This window comes from Microtus oregoni, unplaced genomic scaffold (assembly GCF_018167655.1).
Source record: "Microtus oregoni isolate MIOR12 unplaced genomic scaffold, Mior012 000007F_ref0000211, whole genome shotgun sequence".
Classification (NCBI taxonomy): Eukaryota; Metazoa; Chordata; class Mammalia; order Rodentia; family Cricetidae; genus Microtus; species Microtus oregoni.
Window position 1 is genome coordinate 53,281,220 of NW_024543066.1, and position 12,832 is coordinate 53,294,051.

At 44.3% G+C, this 12,832-nt stretch overlaps 2 protein-coding genes across 10 annotated transcripts in view; one reads left to right on the top strand and one right to left on the bottom strand.

The window, feature by feature from the left end:
- The window catches only part of Dap3 (death associated protein 3), a 31,469-nt gene extending 26,308 nt beyond the window's left edge, over positions 1-5,161 (bottom strand). Inside the window, exon 1 of one of the 5 annotated variants that reach the window (XM_041655489.1) lies at positions 5,102-5,161. Coding sequence is in view for 1 of the 5 variants with exons in the window: in XM_041655487.1 (XP_041511421.1) it covers positions 3,849-3,851 (3 nt within the window). In the remaining 4 variants the exon portion in view is untranslated. The other 4 variants (XM_041655491.1, XM_041655490.1, XM_041655487.1 and 1 more) reach the window with 4 other exon arrangements.
- Ash1l (ASH1 like histone lysine methyltransferase) overlaps positions 4,320-12,832 on the top strand; it is a 162,365-nt gene continuing 153,852 nt past the window's right edge. For 2 of the 5 annotated variants that reach the window (XM_041655482.1, XM_041655484.1), the window contains exon 1: positions 4,388-4,543. The gene's annotated coding sequence lies outside the window, so the exon portion shown is untranslated. Of the gene's footprint in view, positions 4,367-4,387; positions 4,544-4,797; positions 4,946-12,832 lie in introns of those variants that run through there. The other 3 variants (XM_041655481.1, XM_041655485.1, XM_041655483.1) reach the window with 2 other exon arrangements.

Sequence of the window (12,832 nt, forward strand, 5' to 3'; positions counted from 1 at the left end):
AATCATTTCAAATAATTATAAGGACGGCTAGGTGTGGTGATGCATGGCTTTGAGCCAGTACTTTGTAAATTCAAGGCAGCCTGCTCTACACAGCAAGGTCCAGGCTACCTGCTGCTTCACAGTGAGACCTCATCTCAAAACAACTAGATAAGCAGAAAATAAAATCATACTGACAAATTAGAATCGGGGCAGGGCTGCCATTCCACAGGCTCCAGACAGCCCTTGTCATTACTTTACCTTCCCTTCTCATGGATCTCTCCCGTTTTTGAAATCTGCAACTTCATTTTGCTCACATTACATCATTGCGATTTGGAGTTTTCTGTGTCTCTGATGAGCAGCCACAATCTTATTTGTAGTTTTTTATTTATCACATCATTTTTTAATGTGATATATAGATTTATTACATAATATAGCAGAATCATAATATGTGGGAAATTATTCTATCCATCCTATCATTGTTGTTCTTGGGGGGTTATTGTTGTAGGTTGTCTATTTTTGCTTTTGAGACAGGACCTCATAGATAGGCTTGGCTAGTCTGGGACTCACAGAAATCCATCAGACTCTGCCTCCCAAATCTGAGATTAAGGGCATGTGCCACCATGCCTGGTTTATGTATGTTAAAAAGCAAACAACAACAACAAAAAACCCCTTTATTTTTAGTGTGCATTTATGTGTGGGTTTGAGTGGATCTCAGAGGACAACTCTGTGGAAACAGTCCTTTCCTCCATAACACAGATTATGGGGATCGAACTAATGTCACCAGCCTTTCGTAGCATGCGCCTTCACCCACTGAGCCGTCTCAGCCCAGTCACTCTTATCTCTGCCAGTTCAATAGCTGAAGATCCATCCATTCCATGGGGTGCCCTCCCCCACCCAGGGGTTCTCTGTGTAGCACCACCACCACCCAGTCAACGAGGTGCGTTTTAGTGAACACGCTATTGTTTCTGCTAAGTTCTCAGAAATACACAAAAAAACCAGAATATTATTTTACTTGCCTCTACTTAGCTGACATGCATACATAAATTGGTGTACTTATTGAAAGTTACTGGAATTCAGAAACCATTTCAGAGTGCATTGCATACACTGGTGACCAAATTAAATGTGGTGTTTTGGTTTGGGTTTGGGGGTAGCTCATGGGGGTTCCATGCTTGTTTATCAATTCTAAGACCCTGGGTTTCATTTGTAGCATCATCAAAACAAAAAACTCAAAGCAAAACAGGCCAAACTGCCCATTCCCCCCGAAAATACTAAGGTGGAGGTTGAAAGAGAAGTCAATTCCATTACAGCATTGAACCTGAGGGTAAAAGACCGGTCACTGTTGTGAGGTATTTGACTACCCTGTGTAAAGACTGCGTCACTGTGATTGGTTTAATAAAAACCTATGCGGCTAACAGTTAGGCAGGGAGAATAGGTGGGACTTCTGGGCAAAGAAAGGAACTGGGGATGGGTCCAGGCAAGCAGAGGAGATGCCAGGAGAGGCAGAACAAGTCAGAGGTACAGAATGGAAGAAAGGTAAAAAGCCACGTGATAGAACATAGATTGTAAAATATGGGTTAATTTAAGTTAGAAGAGCTAGTGGGACAAGCCTAAGCTATAGGCTGAACTTTCATAATGAATAGGAAGTCTCTGTGTCATTACTTGGGACTGGCTAGTGGAACAGAGAAAGACTTGTTACAGACTACAGTGGGATTTAAGTGCATCATCAAAGCACAAAATTTTCTATATTTGCAATACGCAATACAAATGAACACTTAAAAGGCTTTCAGACTTATGCAGCTGCTAAGAAAATTTACTGCGGGGACTGGAGCTTGACTGCTACAGCTCAGCAGTCAAGAACGCTGCTGCTTTCCCAGAGGATCCAGGCTCCATCCCCTGCACCCACATGGTGGTTCACAATCCAACACCCTCTTCTTGCTTCTGGGATTATTGTACATGAATGCCTCCCTCCCCCACATAGATGCAGGCAAAACACCTATACACACAAAATAATAATAAAATAAATCTTACTATGAAGGTAGCTGGGCATAGGGAAAAGTTATGTTTTTAAGAGACAGACAACTACAGTCTAGAGATCAAGTTACGGCTTTCTGTGGGTTCAAGCTTCTTTACTTGAAAATGAAGATAAGATTATCTCAAAGTGTTGCTGTAAGGATTAAACAGGAATATGCGTTCTTCGGTATGGTATTCTATCTATGCTTTTCAATCTTGCACTTTCTTTCACTCCCTCCCTCCATCCTTTGCTGCTGTTCGGAAACAGTCTCACCTAACCCAGGCTGGCCAAAACCTTGTATAGCAGTGGATGACCTTGAAGTTCTGATGCTCCCGTCTCCACTTCCTAAGTGTTGAGATCACAGCCTTTAGCGTGGCTCGTTCTAGTACATAAGTAGCTGACACTGATTTTAACATTTGCATTTACTTGGAAACAGACTATGAAAACTTGTAAGAAGTCAGTGTGCACGCGTGCAAGCACACGCCCATACAAAGTTGCATACACGAAGCTATTAAAGAAAGATGAATGCAAATCTAGCTGGGCTCCATTAATCAGCTAGAGCTTGGTTAGCAAAAGTTAATTACACAGCAAGGTAATTAAGGCTGATTTTTTTTTTTTTTAACTCAAAGAAGAAAACATGAAGACAAATCCTGACCCATACAGGTAATGGGGGAATGTTAGGTCATCTGAAAGCCAGGCGTGGACTCATGTCTGTAATCCAAACACCAGGAAGCCTAAGACAGAAGACAGTCAGAGTCCCAGGCAAGTCAGGGCTAAAGAGACTGTCTCAAAAGACACTCTAAAGATACCCTAATGCCCACCCCCAAAAAGACCATTTGAATTTTCATTGGATGGGTCTTGGAGATGAATGGAATACAGTAGTATTTAAACTTCTCCCAAATCACAAAGGCAGGGATTTCCAGATAAGAAGGGAAAGTGAAATAGCTTGTTCCTCAAAAATTTTGTTTTGCTTTTTGTAGGATACTAAAATTTGGTAAACCAAACATTGGGGTTTTAACATTCCATAGTTCTGAATTCAGTCATCAAATGTCAGAGCAGTTTTGAGAAACAGATATTAGCAGTCAAGGAATGCCATAGACCTTGTTTAACAATTTGAACATAACACAAACTACCAATTACACCTACAAGTCTTATCAACATCAACGATAATATTCTGCCTTTTCCCCTTGCCTCGGAGCTAATTCTACTTTATATACATTATCTCATTAATTCATACTGCAACCCTGGAGGCATATTTTGGGGTTAGCTAACTTTTCCGCCCAGTATCCCGTAAGTAACTTAGAAAAATAACTCGAAGGCCACAAAGATCAAGTCCAGAAACAAATTCCAAGTGTATGGTTTCTACAGTCTCAACACGGGTCCGAACAATCCTTTCACAGGAGTCGTATGAGATATCCTGCATATTTACATTTCTATTCAGAACAGCAGCAAAATTAAAGTTATTAAGTAGCAACGAAAAGAATTTTTACGGCTGGGGCTCACCACAACATGAGGAACTGTATTGAAGGGTCGCAGCATTAGGAAGGTTGAGAACCCTGCTCTTACATCAGGTTTCCAGCTGAAAACCGAGTGTGTGTAATCTTTGAGAAGTGTGAAATGAGCACACAAACACCGTTGAGGCTAGGCACCCTTTCGAACTCTTACGTTAAATTGCGTTAACATAAAAACAGACCTTCCGAGCCCGTTCTTCCTCCCAGGTCCGCAGCCCTGGGTCTAGAGGATGCCCCCCTCTTGAGGGTCGCTTACTCCGCTGGCCTCACTCCTAACCTCGGGGCGGTTCGGGTACACGCTCCTTTCCCTCCATCACCGCATCCCCTGTGCGGCTCAGTCCCCTCACCATCGAGTCCAGCACCAGGATTCCCGCTGCGGTGCCCGGCACACACAGCCAGCAGCCTGATCCGAGGTTCCCGTCCCGCGACTGTGAAGCCAACTCCGGACGTGTGGCAGGAAGCTACCCAGCGCGCAGTCGCCACGGCTCCAACCACAGCCCAGCGGAGGGGCACCGCGCCGCCCGCCCTGCGGCCAGAAGCGGGCAGCAAGTCTCAGCGCGGCGGCGGCCCGTCCCAGGAGGTCGGTGCCCAGGTCTCTTCGCTCGCTACGCCAGTGAGTCCCGTCGCCGTGGCAAGCCGCACCCGCCGTGGCCAGGCCTCTTCTCCCTTGCCCCGGCAGCCGCGCGCAATGGAACGTCCCGCGGGGGGGATTGTGGGAGGCGCACGCTCGAGGGGTGGGGGCGAAGGCGGCGGCGGCCGTGGCTGCCGTTGGTAGCCGTGGGGGCGGGGAAGGGAGGGAGGCGAGCCGAGGAGGAGGAGGAGGAGGCGGAGGAGGCGGAGGAGGCTCGGGCTCGCGCCGCCGAAGGTACGCGTGAGGGCCGAGCGGGCGCCGGGAGCGCGCGAGCGGGCGCGCCGGAGCGAGCGCGTCGGTGTTGCCGGCTCGGGGCGGCGGGAGGCGGCGGCTGGAGGGCGCAGCTCGCGCCCAGTCCAGACACACTCGGAAGCTTGCCGGCGGGCGTGCGCGCTGCGCGTCCGGAGACGGGTGAGGGGGGGGGACGGCGGGGAGAGCGCGCGGAGGGAGGAGTGGGAGGCGGGGGGGGGCACAAGGCGCCCTTCGCTCGCTCGCTCGCTCGCTCCCTCCCTCCCTAGAGCCGCTGCCGCCGCCGCCGCCGCCGCCGCCGCCGCCGCCGCTCCCGCCGCCATTTTGGGTTCGCTTTGCGGAGGGGGAGACGATCCCGGTCTCGGTTGCCGGACCCGCCTTTCCTCGGTTTCCCCTTCCCGACCTACGCCTTTGGCTTCTCCTCTGGCGTTTCCGCCGGCCCGCTTACCCGCTGCCCGCCTCCTGACAGCGGGAGGGTTACGGCGTGGACCCGGAGAAGCCGAGGCGCCAGGCTGCCACCCCCTCTTCCCCCTTGCCTGCGCTCGGCGCTCTCTGCCTCGCACGGTGAGTAGTGCGGTGCGAGCAGGCCTTTGAAGGCCCGAGTACTCTCTCTCTCTCCTTGGCTGCCCGGGATCCACTGTCACCTCCCGGACCTGGACCTCCGGGAGAGCGGGGTGCGGATGGGGGAGGGGAGAGGAGGGAAAGGGATCCTGAGCTTACCGGGAAGTCCCTCTAGGCGGGGTGGCGGGGTGTCCCCGGCCGGCGGGCGCTTCGTTTGGGGGAGGGGGACGGGGAAAGTAAGTGAGTGGAGGCGGAGTCGGCTGTGCCCCTGACAGGTTAGTTTTGTAGTAGGCCTGATTGGAGCATCTCCCAAGATCCAGTTTATGTCTGTTTAAGGGACAGAAGTGGCCAGGGAGATGATCTTCAGAGGGTAGTTTACCTGTATGAGACTGTGGTGTTCTCTAAAGGCGGAACTATGTGCAGACATGACATACTGATCTGTTAATAAGTTTAATAAATAAATGTCACTGGTTACTTTGGAAAGAAATGTTTTCGGTCTTCAAGAACAGACGGTCTGTTGGTTATAGCTGCTGTGTTTATGTGTGTGTGTGTGTGCAAAGATGGAAAGTGCTCAGGAGGTGACTGCATTTGTGGAAGTGCAATGGAGTTCCCTTTTAAAAACAAATGCTGGGACGTGTCCTCGAGGTCGACAGTGTACACGTACTTTTGCCTACTAGATAATACAGCATGCTTCCTAGGACCAGGGAGGGAGGAAACTTGACGTAGCTTGTGTTTTTGAATAGTCAGTTGTGTAAATATGAAAGCCCAGAACATCATCCTCAGAGTGATCAGGCCGAGAATGAGGCCATGTGGATCTATAGTAGTGCTTATGTTAGCATAAGGTTTTTATACTCAGAATGCTTTCAGTTTCTCTGTAATCCTAGAGCTCTGAAAATGATAGGAAAGTAGGAATTTGGGGCGTGAAGAGGTGCTCTTCCAAGGTCACATGTTAAATTAGTGGCAAAGTTGGGACTACAAGATATTTTGATTATTAGCTTAGTAATGTATTGTCCATATCATAGTGCCTCAGGAGATTGTTATTGGCAAATATAAGTGTATCTGGAAAGGAGGCATATGGTTAGATTATGCTTATGAGAGCCTAAAGTGCCAAACGTGTGGACTATATACTGTCCTTGCCTGTCTGACCTATCAAATAGGTATTTTAACTGTTTTGTGTTCACACAGCAAGCAGAGCCTTTCTGATAGTTTAGTGTGTATGTTTGATAACTGAAATGCTTTCACAGCCTTATTTGTACTTGTGTGGCTGTTGTTTGTTGTTGGTTGGGTTTTTTTTGGGGGGGTGTGCATCTGTTTGATTAAACCCAAGGCATTAAACCTGCTAGCAAGCTTTTTACCACTGAGCCACACTGCCATCTGGGCAGCTTAGCTTTATATCTACAAGAGAAAGGATCTTCTTTGTCTCAATGAACAACAACAAAATTATTGGATACTTAATAATCGATCCCTGTCTTGGGGTAAGAATAACTGCGATCTGTTGATTAGCTTGTGTAATAGCTTGGGGTGCATTTGAGGGGAGTTGTCAGCCTATTGAGAGAACAAGTGAATCCATGTGGAATTGAAACCATGAAACCTTCATTAAAAGCCTATTCAGTCTGAGTGTGGTGGCTCACACCTGTAATCCCAGCATTCTGGAAGCTGAGGCAGAAAGATCATGAGTTCGAACCCAGCCTATGCTTCATAGTAAGTTTAAAGTCAGCCTGGGTTACAAGAGACCTTATCTTAGAAAACAAGACAAGGGGGCTGGAGAGATGGCTCAGTGGTTAAGAGCATTCATTGCCTGCTCTTCCAAAGGTCCTGAGTTCAATTCACAGCCATCTGTAGGGAGGTCTGGCGCCCTCTTCTGGCCTGCAGGCATACAGACAGAACATTGTATACATAATAAATAAATAAATAAATAAATAAATAAATAAGAAAAACAAGACAAGGGGCTGGAGAGGTGGCTTAGCTGTTAAGAGCATATACTTGTTCTTTCAGAGGACCCAAGTTCAGTTCCCAGCACCCACTTCAGGTGGCTCACAACCGACTATAGCTCCAGCTCCAAGATATTGCTACCCTCTTTTAACGTCTGCATATAGCCCTGGTGTGCACGCACATGCACGCTCGCACACACACATCTTTAAAAAAAATTTTAATGCCCATTTAATTTAGAAGGAATTTTGGTTGCTCACTTTACTGTAGAAGGATACAAGAGTGCGTTCATCCAGCAGGATGGTGTGTTGTGACAGACTTTATCTTAACATTTTCCTTTTGTCGTCTTTTTGAAACAGGGCTTGCTCTCTGTAGCTCAAACTGGCTGGCCTCAAATTTGAGGATTGTAATCTTCCTGCCACAGCCTTCTGAGGATTACAGGCATGAGCCAACTTGCCTGGCTTCTTCGGCAGTTTCTTTTGGCATTTATGAGTAAACTGTTTTTGGAATCTGAATTATTGATATGTGCCTTTTGGATATTGGAACTTCTTGGCTGGACTATAGGAATTCTTCGAAAGACTAACTTTGTAGTAAGGATCCCCTCTATGAATATGAGGAAAGAATCTTTGAACTAATTCAAGTCTTATTATTAGTTTGTTTCTTAATCTAGATTAATGGTGCTTAGATTGTTTTATATATATAATTTACACATGAATTATGTATATACTTTTGATTTTTCTTTTTTTTTTTTAAAAATATTTTATTATTTATTATGTATATAATATTCTGTTTGTGTGTATGCCTGCAAGCCAGAAGACTCCATTACAGATAGTTGTGAGCTACCATGTGGTTGCTGGGAATTGAACTCAGGACCTTTGGAAGAGCAGGCAACGCTCTTAACCTCTGAGCCATCTCTCCAGCCCTACTTTTGATTTTTCTGAGTCAGTATCTTACTGTGTGGCCCTTTCTGTCCTGAAACTCGATGTGTAGACCAGGCTGACCTCAAACTCACAGAGATCCGCCTGTCTCTGCCTCCCGAGTGCTGAGATTAAAGGCGTGCGCCACCGCTTCACCCATCTAGTATGTGTTTACTTTGAGGAACTTAAGTTGTAATGAGATAGAACCGGTGTTTGCTCTGATCTTGAGACACCCAGTTTCCACATGAATTTTGTTTTTGAGTGTGACCACCAGGAGAACTTTAGGGTCAGGGTTTAAATTTGCCCTCAAGACAGGCTTTATGCATTTAGAGAAAACTAGGCAGGAAGATTAATATGAGTTCAAGGCCAGCCTGGCCTGTGTAGTGAGTTCTAAGCCAACTTAGGTGGTAGAGTGAGGTGTTCTCAATAAAACCAAAAGAAAAAAAGGATTTGCTCAAAATGTGTTTCTGTAGTTGGTAGACAACTGTGAGTTCTGTTTGTTTGGCTTGTTTTGCAACACCTTTATATTCTCATTCTGTGTTGAGACTGATAATTCAAAGTTCTTTTCCCCCCATTCTTTTTTGTTTGTTTAGTTTCGTTATTTTCGTTAGTTTAGTTTGTATGTTTCATTACTTCTACATGAAGAGCACTTATGATGAATAATACGTAGTCTCTGCTGTTCTAGAGATTTTATTCCAGTTGAATTTATGACTTGCATAATGTTGATGACTCTCCAGACTAGAAGGAGAAATTAAAATTTGCAACTTAATTGCAAAGGGTTTTAATAGCATTTATTATTTTAATTAAAGTTTTATTTTTATGTGTGGGTGGGTGTGCTTGCCATGGTACATAAGGATGTCCGAAGTCAACTCTGTGGAGTTGTTGTCTCCATCTTTGCATAGTTTGGGATCAGGTCGGGTACAGGCTTTTGAAACAAATGTGTTTACTCAATTATGTTGCTGTCTATTCTTAGGAAGCTATAAAACTGTGTGTATTGTATGTAAGGTTATATATTTAAAAGTGTTTTCAGTGGCTGAGGGAAATAGCTTGTCAATTAAGGGCACCTCCTGGTCTTGCAGAAGACCAGGTTTGGTTCTCAGTACTCACGGCACTACACAACTGCCCATAACTGTAGCTTCAGGGAACTCAGCACTTTCTTCTGGCCCTGCCAGCTCTTGGATGAATGTGGGGCACATAAACTCATCTAGGTGCACACACACGTATGAAAAGTAATGTTTTTTGTTTTTGTTTTTAAATGCCTTCATGCTGGGTGTGGTGGAGCATGCCTTTAATCCCAGTATTTGGGAGGCAGCAGCAGGTGAATCTTCTTGAGTTCAAAGGCAGCTTTGTCTGTCGAGTGTAAGAGTGTAGTAAGGCCCGAATATAGTGAGACTATGTCTTAAAAACAAAACAAAACAAAAAAAAAAACCACATGCATCTGATGTAAGAAAGCAAACATTGTGGTATGTTTGTTACCAGGCCTAGCATGCTCTGGTTTTTTGATCCCAGGATGGCATTACTATATTTTTCTGGTATAAAAAGGTCTTGATGCCATTTTGGAGTGTGTATAAAGGCAAAAATACTTTTGGATGTAAAATTGAGAAATCATTTGTTGACTCTCTGTGAAATTAAAAATTAAAAATAATTAGAGTACTTTTAAAGGAGCAGAGGATTCAGAAAGACTTATTTTGGAGAAGGCATTTTAACAGAATAGACTGTAGGATCTTAGGAAAAGTATTTTGTCTGTTTTTAGATTTGTGTTATTTTATGTATATGAGTGCTTAGCCTGTATATATGCATGTATACTGTGTGTGTTCTGACGTCCATGAGATGAGAAGAGGGCCTTGGATCCGGATTGGTTACTCTGTGATTGCTGAGAAGGAACCAGAGTCCTCTGCAAGAGCAACAAGTGCTCTACTAGTGTTGGACTGGCTCTCCATCCCGTCTCCGATTTTGTATTGGAATGGCCTTTGTAAAGCTACCCGAAAGAAGAGCTGTGTATTTGTGAAAAGTTTGATATTTTCTCCAATGCCTAATGGGTGTGTCCGTGGTGTTATTTCATCCATTTTATATGCTGTGTGCGTGTGTGTGTGTTTACACATGCTTTGCCCCTTATATATTTCAGATACTTCAAAATTAATTTTGGAGGAAGCAGTATCCTGGGATTCACTGTGTAGCTCAGATTAGCCTCAAATTTATGCAAATCGTCTTGCTTTTGCCTCCTAGGTCCTGGAATTAAGAGACCTGAGCCACCGTGAGCTACACAGGAGGATCACTTCAGCTTACCTTGAGTTTGAGGTCAACCTAGGCAGCATCAGCATATCGAGATCTTATCTCAAAAACAAAATCTCACACACACACACACACACACACACACACACACACACGGTTTAAGTTTCTTAAGGTGCAGTAATGAGAAAGGACCCAGACAAGACCCTGTTTCAAGCAAAGCAAAACATAACAGTAATAGAAAAGGATCGTGTCCTGTTTTTACATTGTGTCTTACACAGTACATAGCAGAACTTCCAAATACCTTGCAGGGTATTGGCTTTACAGTATCAGCAGTTCCATTGGCTTTATTTTAGGTGGAAGCTGCCACTTGTTGGGCTTTTTCTCAGGGGCGGTGTGTGGAGAGAGAGGGGTGAGGGAGGGAGGGAGAGAGAGAGAGAGAGAGAGAGAAAGGGAGAGAAGGGGGGAAGGGGGAGAGAGAGAGAAAGAGAGAGAGAAGGCAGAAAAGGGTGAAGAAGGTTATCAGATCCCTCTGGAGTTGGAGTTATAGATGTATATAAACCACTCGATCTGGTGCTGGCATCTAAACTGTGGTCCTCTACAAGAGCAGCAAGTGCTCTTTACTGCTGAGTTCTCTCCATACCCAGTCTGAATATTTTAAAGGCACCGTAGAGCTTTAATGTGATCTTGTGTAAGGTCTCCTGTGTCACCTTCCACAGAAAAGGGCAGTGTTCATTGTAGTAGCTTATAATTTTGTTTTGACTTATGCTGCTAGTTCTTATAATTGTTCTCAGAGTAGCTGTTACTTGTTTATGTTTCTTTATGTGGACACGTGTATATGAGCGCATGTATCTGTGTGTTCTGGTGTGTGGAAGTCCAAGGACAACTCCAAGTATCATTCCTTCTCAGTCGCTGTCTATCTTGTCTTTCAAAGAGGGTCTTACTAGCCTGGCCTCAGCTAGTTACAGTAGGTGAGGCTGACTGGCTAGCTGGTAGCTCCAGGAACCCACTAGCTCTTGCCATATATTCCTAGCACTGAGGTCACAAGCAGACCCCACACCTGGCAGTTTTTACACTGGTATTGGGGTCAGACACAGGGTTTCATGCTTGCAAAGTAAGCACTTTATCAGCTGAGCTACTTTCCCACTCCTTTTTCTCTTTCTTTGTATGAAGGTATTAGCCTCTCTACTTTTTGGTCATCTTGGTACTTACCAATGTTATATCCCATGTTTTAGATTTGTTTATTTTGTAGATAGGGTCTCATGTAACTGGGGTTGGCCTGAAACTTAGAACTCCTATCTTCCAAGTGCTGGAATTTTAGGCATGTGCCACCATGCTTGCCTCAGAAATCTTTTTTCCTCCCTCCCTCCCTCCCTCCCTCTTGTTCTTTTGTTGTTGTTTTTCAAAACAGGGTTTGTCTGTGTAATAGCCTTAACTGTCCCAGAACTCACCCCATAGACCAGGCTGTTCTTCAACTCACAGAGATCCGCCTGCCTCTGCCTCCCGAGTGCTGGGATTAAAGGTGTGCGCCACTACCGCCCGGCACTAGAATATTTTTTAATTTTAAGAAAAGTTTTATGTGTATGGATGTTTTACTTGTGTGTAGTACTTATTACTTGTATATTGTGTGCCTGTGTAAGCCAGAAGTTTTGTCCAATCCCCTGGAATTGGAGTTAGAGATAACTCCGTAGTACTTGTGGGTACTGGGGAACTGAACTCAAGTCCTTGGGAAGAGCAGCCATCTCTTAACTACATCTCTTAACTACAGCCTTCTCTCCTGCCCTCTACCTTTATATTGAAAATCATTCTCCATAGATAGGTTATTATAACTCTTAAATATTCTATCTGATGATAGTTGGAATTAAATCACTTATTCCAGTTACTTCTATTTTGTCAATAGGGAATTCTCTACCATCTAAGAAAAAAACTGAGGTGAATAGAAATTCACATGACTGCTCTTAGATGTTTGCTGATTAATCAGAAAAGCGTGTCAGCTTTATCACATTCGCAAGTGACAAATAATATGTTGATACTTTTTTATTGTTTTAGTCATACTGACAAGATGTTAAAAACCATTTTCTAGTGGAATCCAATTACACAGAAAAATGAGTTGGCATTGGAGACATTGAATGAGAGCTGAATAGTTCAGTCTTAAGGCAACTTGCTGTTTACAAGAATGAAACACATTGTTTTGATTTTGAAAATCTGATTGTGAGCACTATGTATGGGTACTTGGGGAGTTGGTACTTTTGGTTTTGTTACCTACCTTACAACCCATGGTAAACAAAAGCAAGAAAATGAAAGTGAATGCTGCCCTTGCGTGAGAAGATGTTTCAGAAAACTGACATTTTATCCTTAAAGTAGAATTAATTCATTTGCCTGAATTTATTTATTTGGGTCTCATTCTTAGTTCAGACTTGCCTATTTAACTTACGTTTTGTCTTAAACTTGATCCTTCAGCCTCAACCTCCGGAATGCTGGAATTATCATCATACTTAGCCTAGTTTTTGTTTAAGACGGGATCTTGCCATTTTGCTCAGGGGGTCTGGTGTTCCTGACCTCAAGTGATTGTTAAATATACTTCCCACTAAAATGGCTGGCAGTTATGCTATAGTGGAGATGATTGCCAGTTCCACTAACAGTTAATATTTCATCGTTTTCTTTCTTTATAAGAATTTAGTGTGTATTTTTGTGTGCATGCTCACACACATGTGGAATTCAGAGGACAACTTTCAGAAGTCTGTTCTCTTAAAGTGTTATCAGGCTTAGTTAGCTTCAAGGGCCTTTATTTACCCTCTGAGCCATCTTTATAACT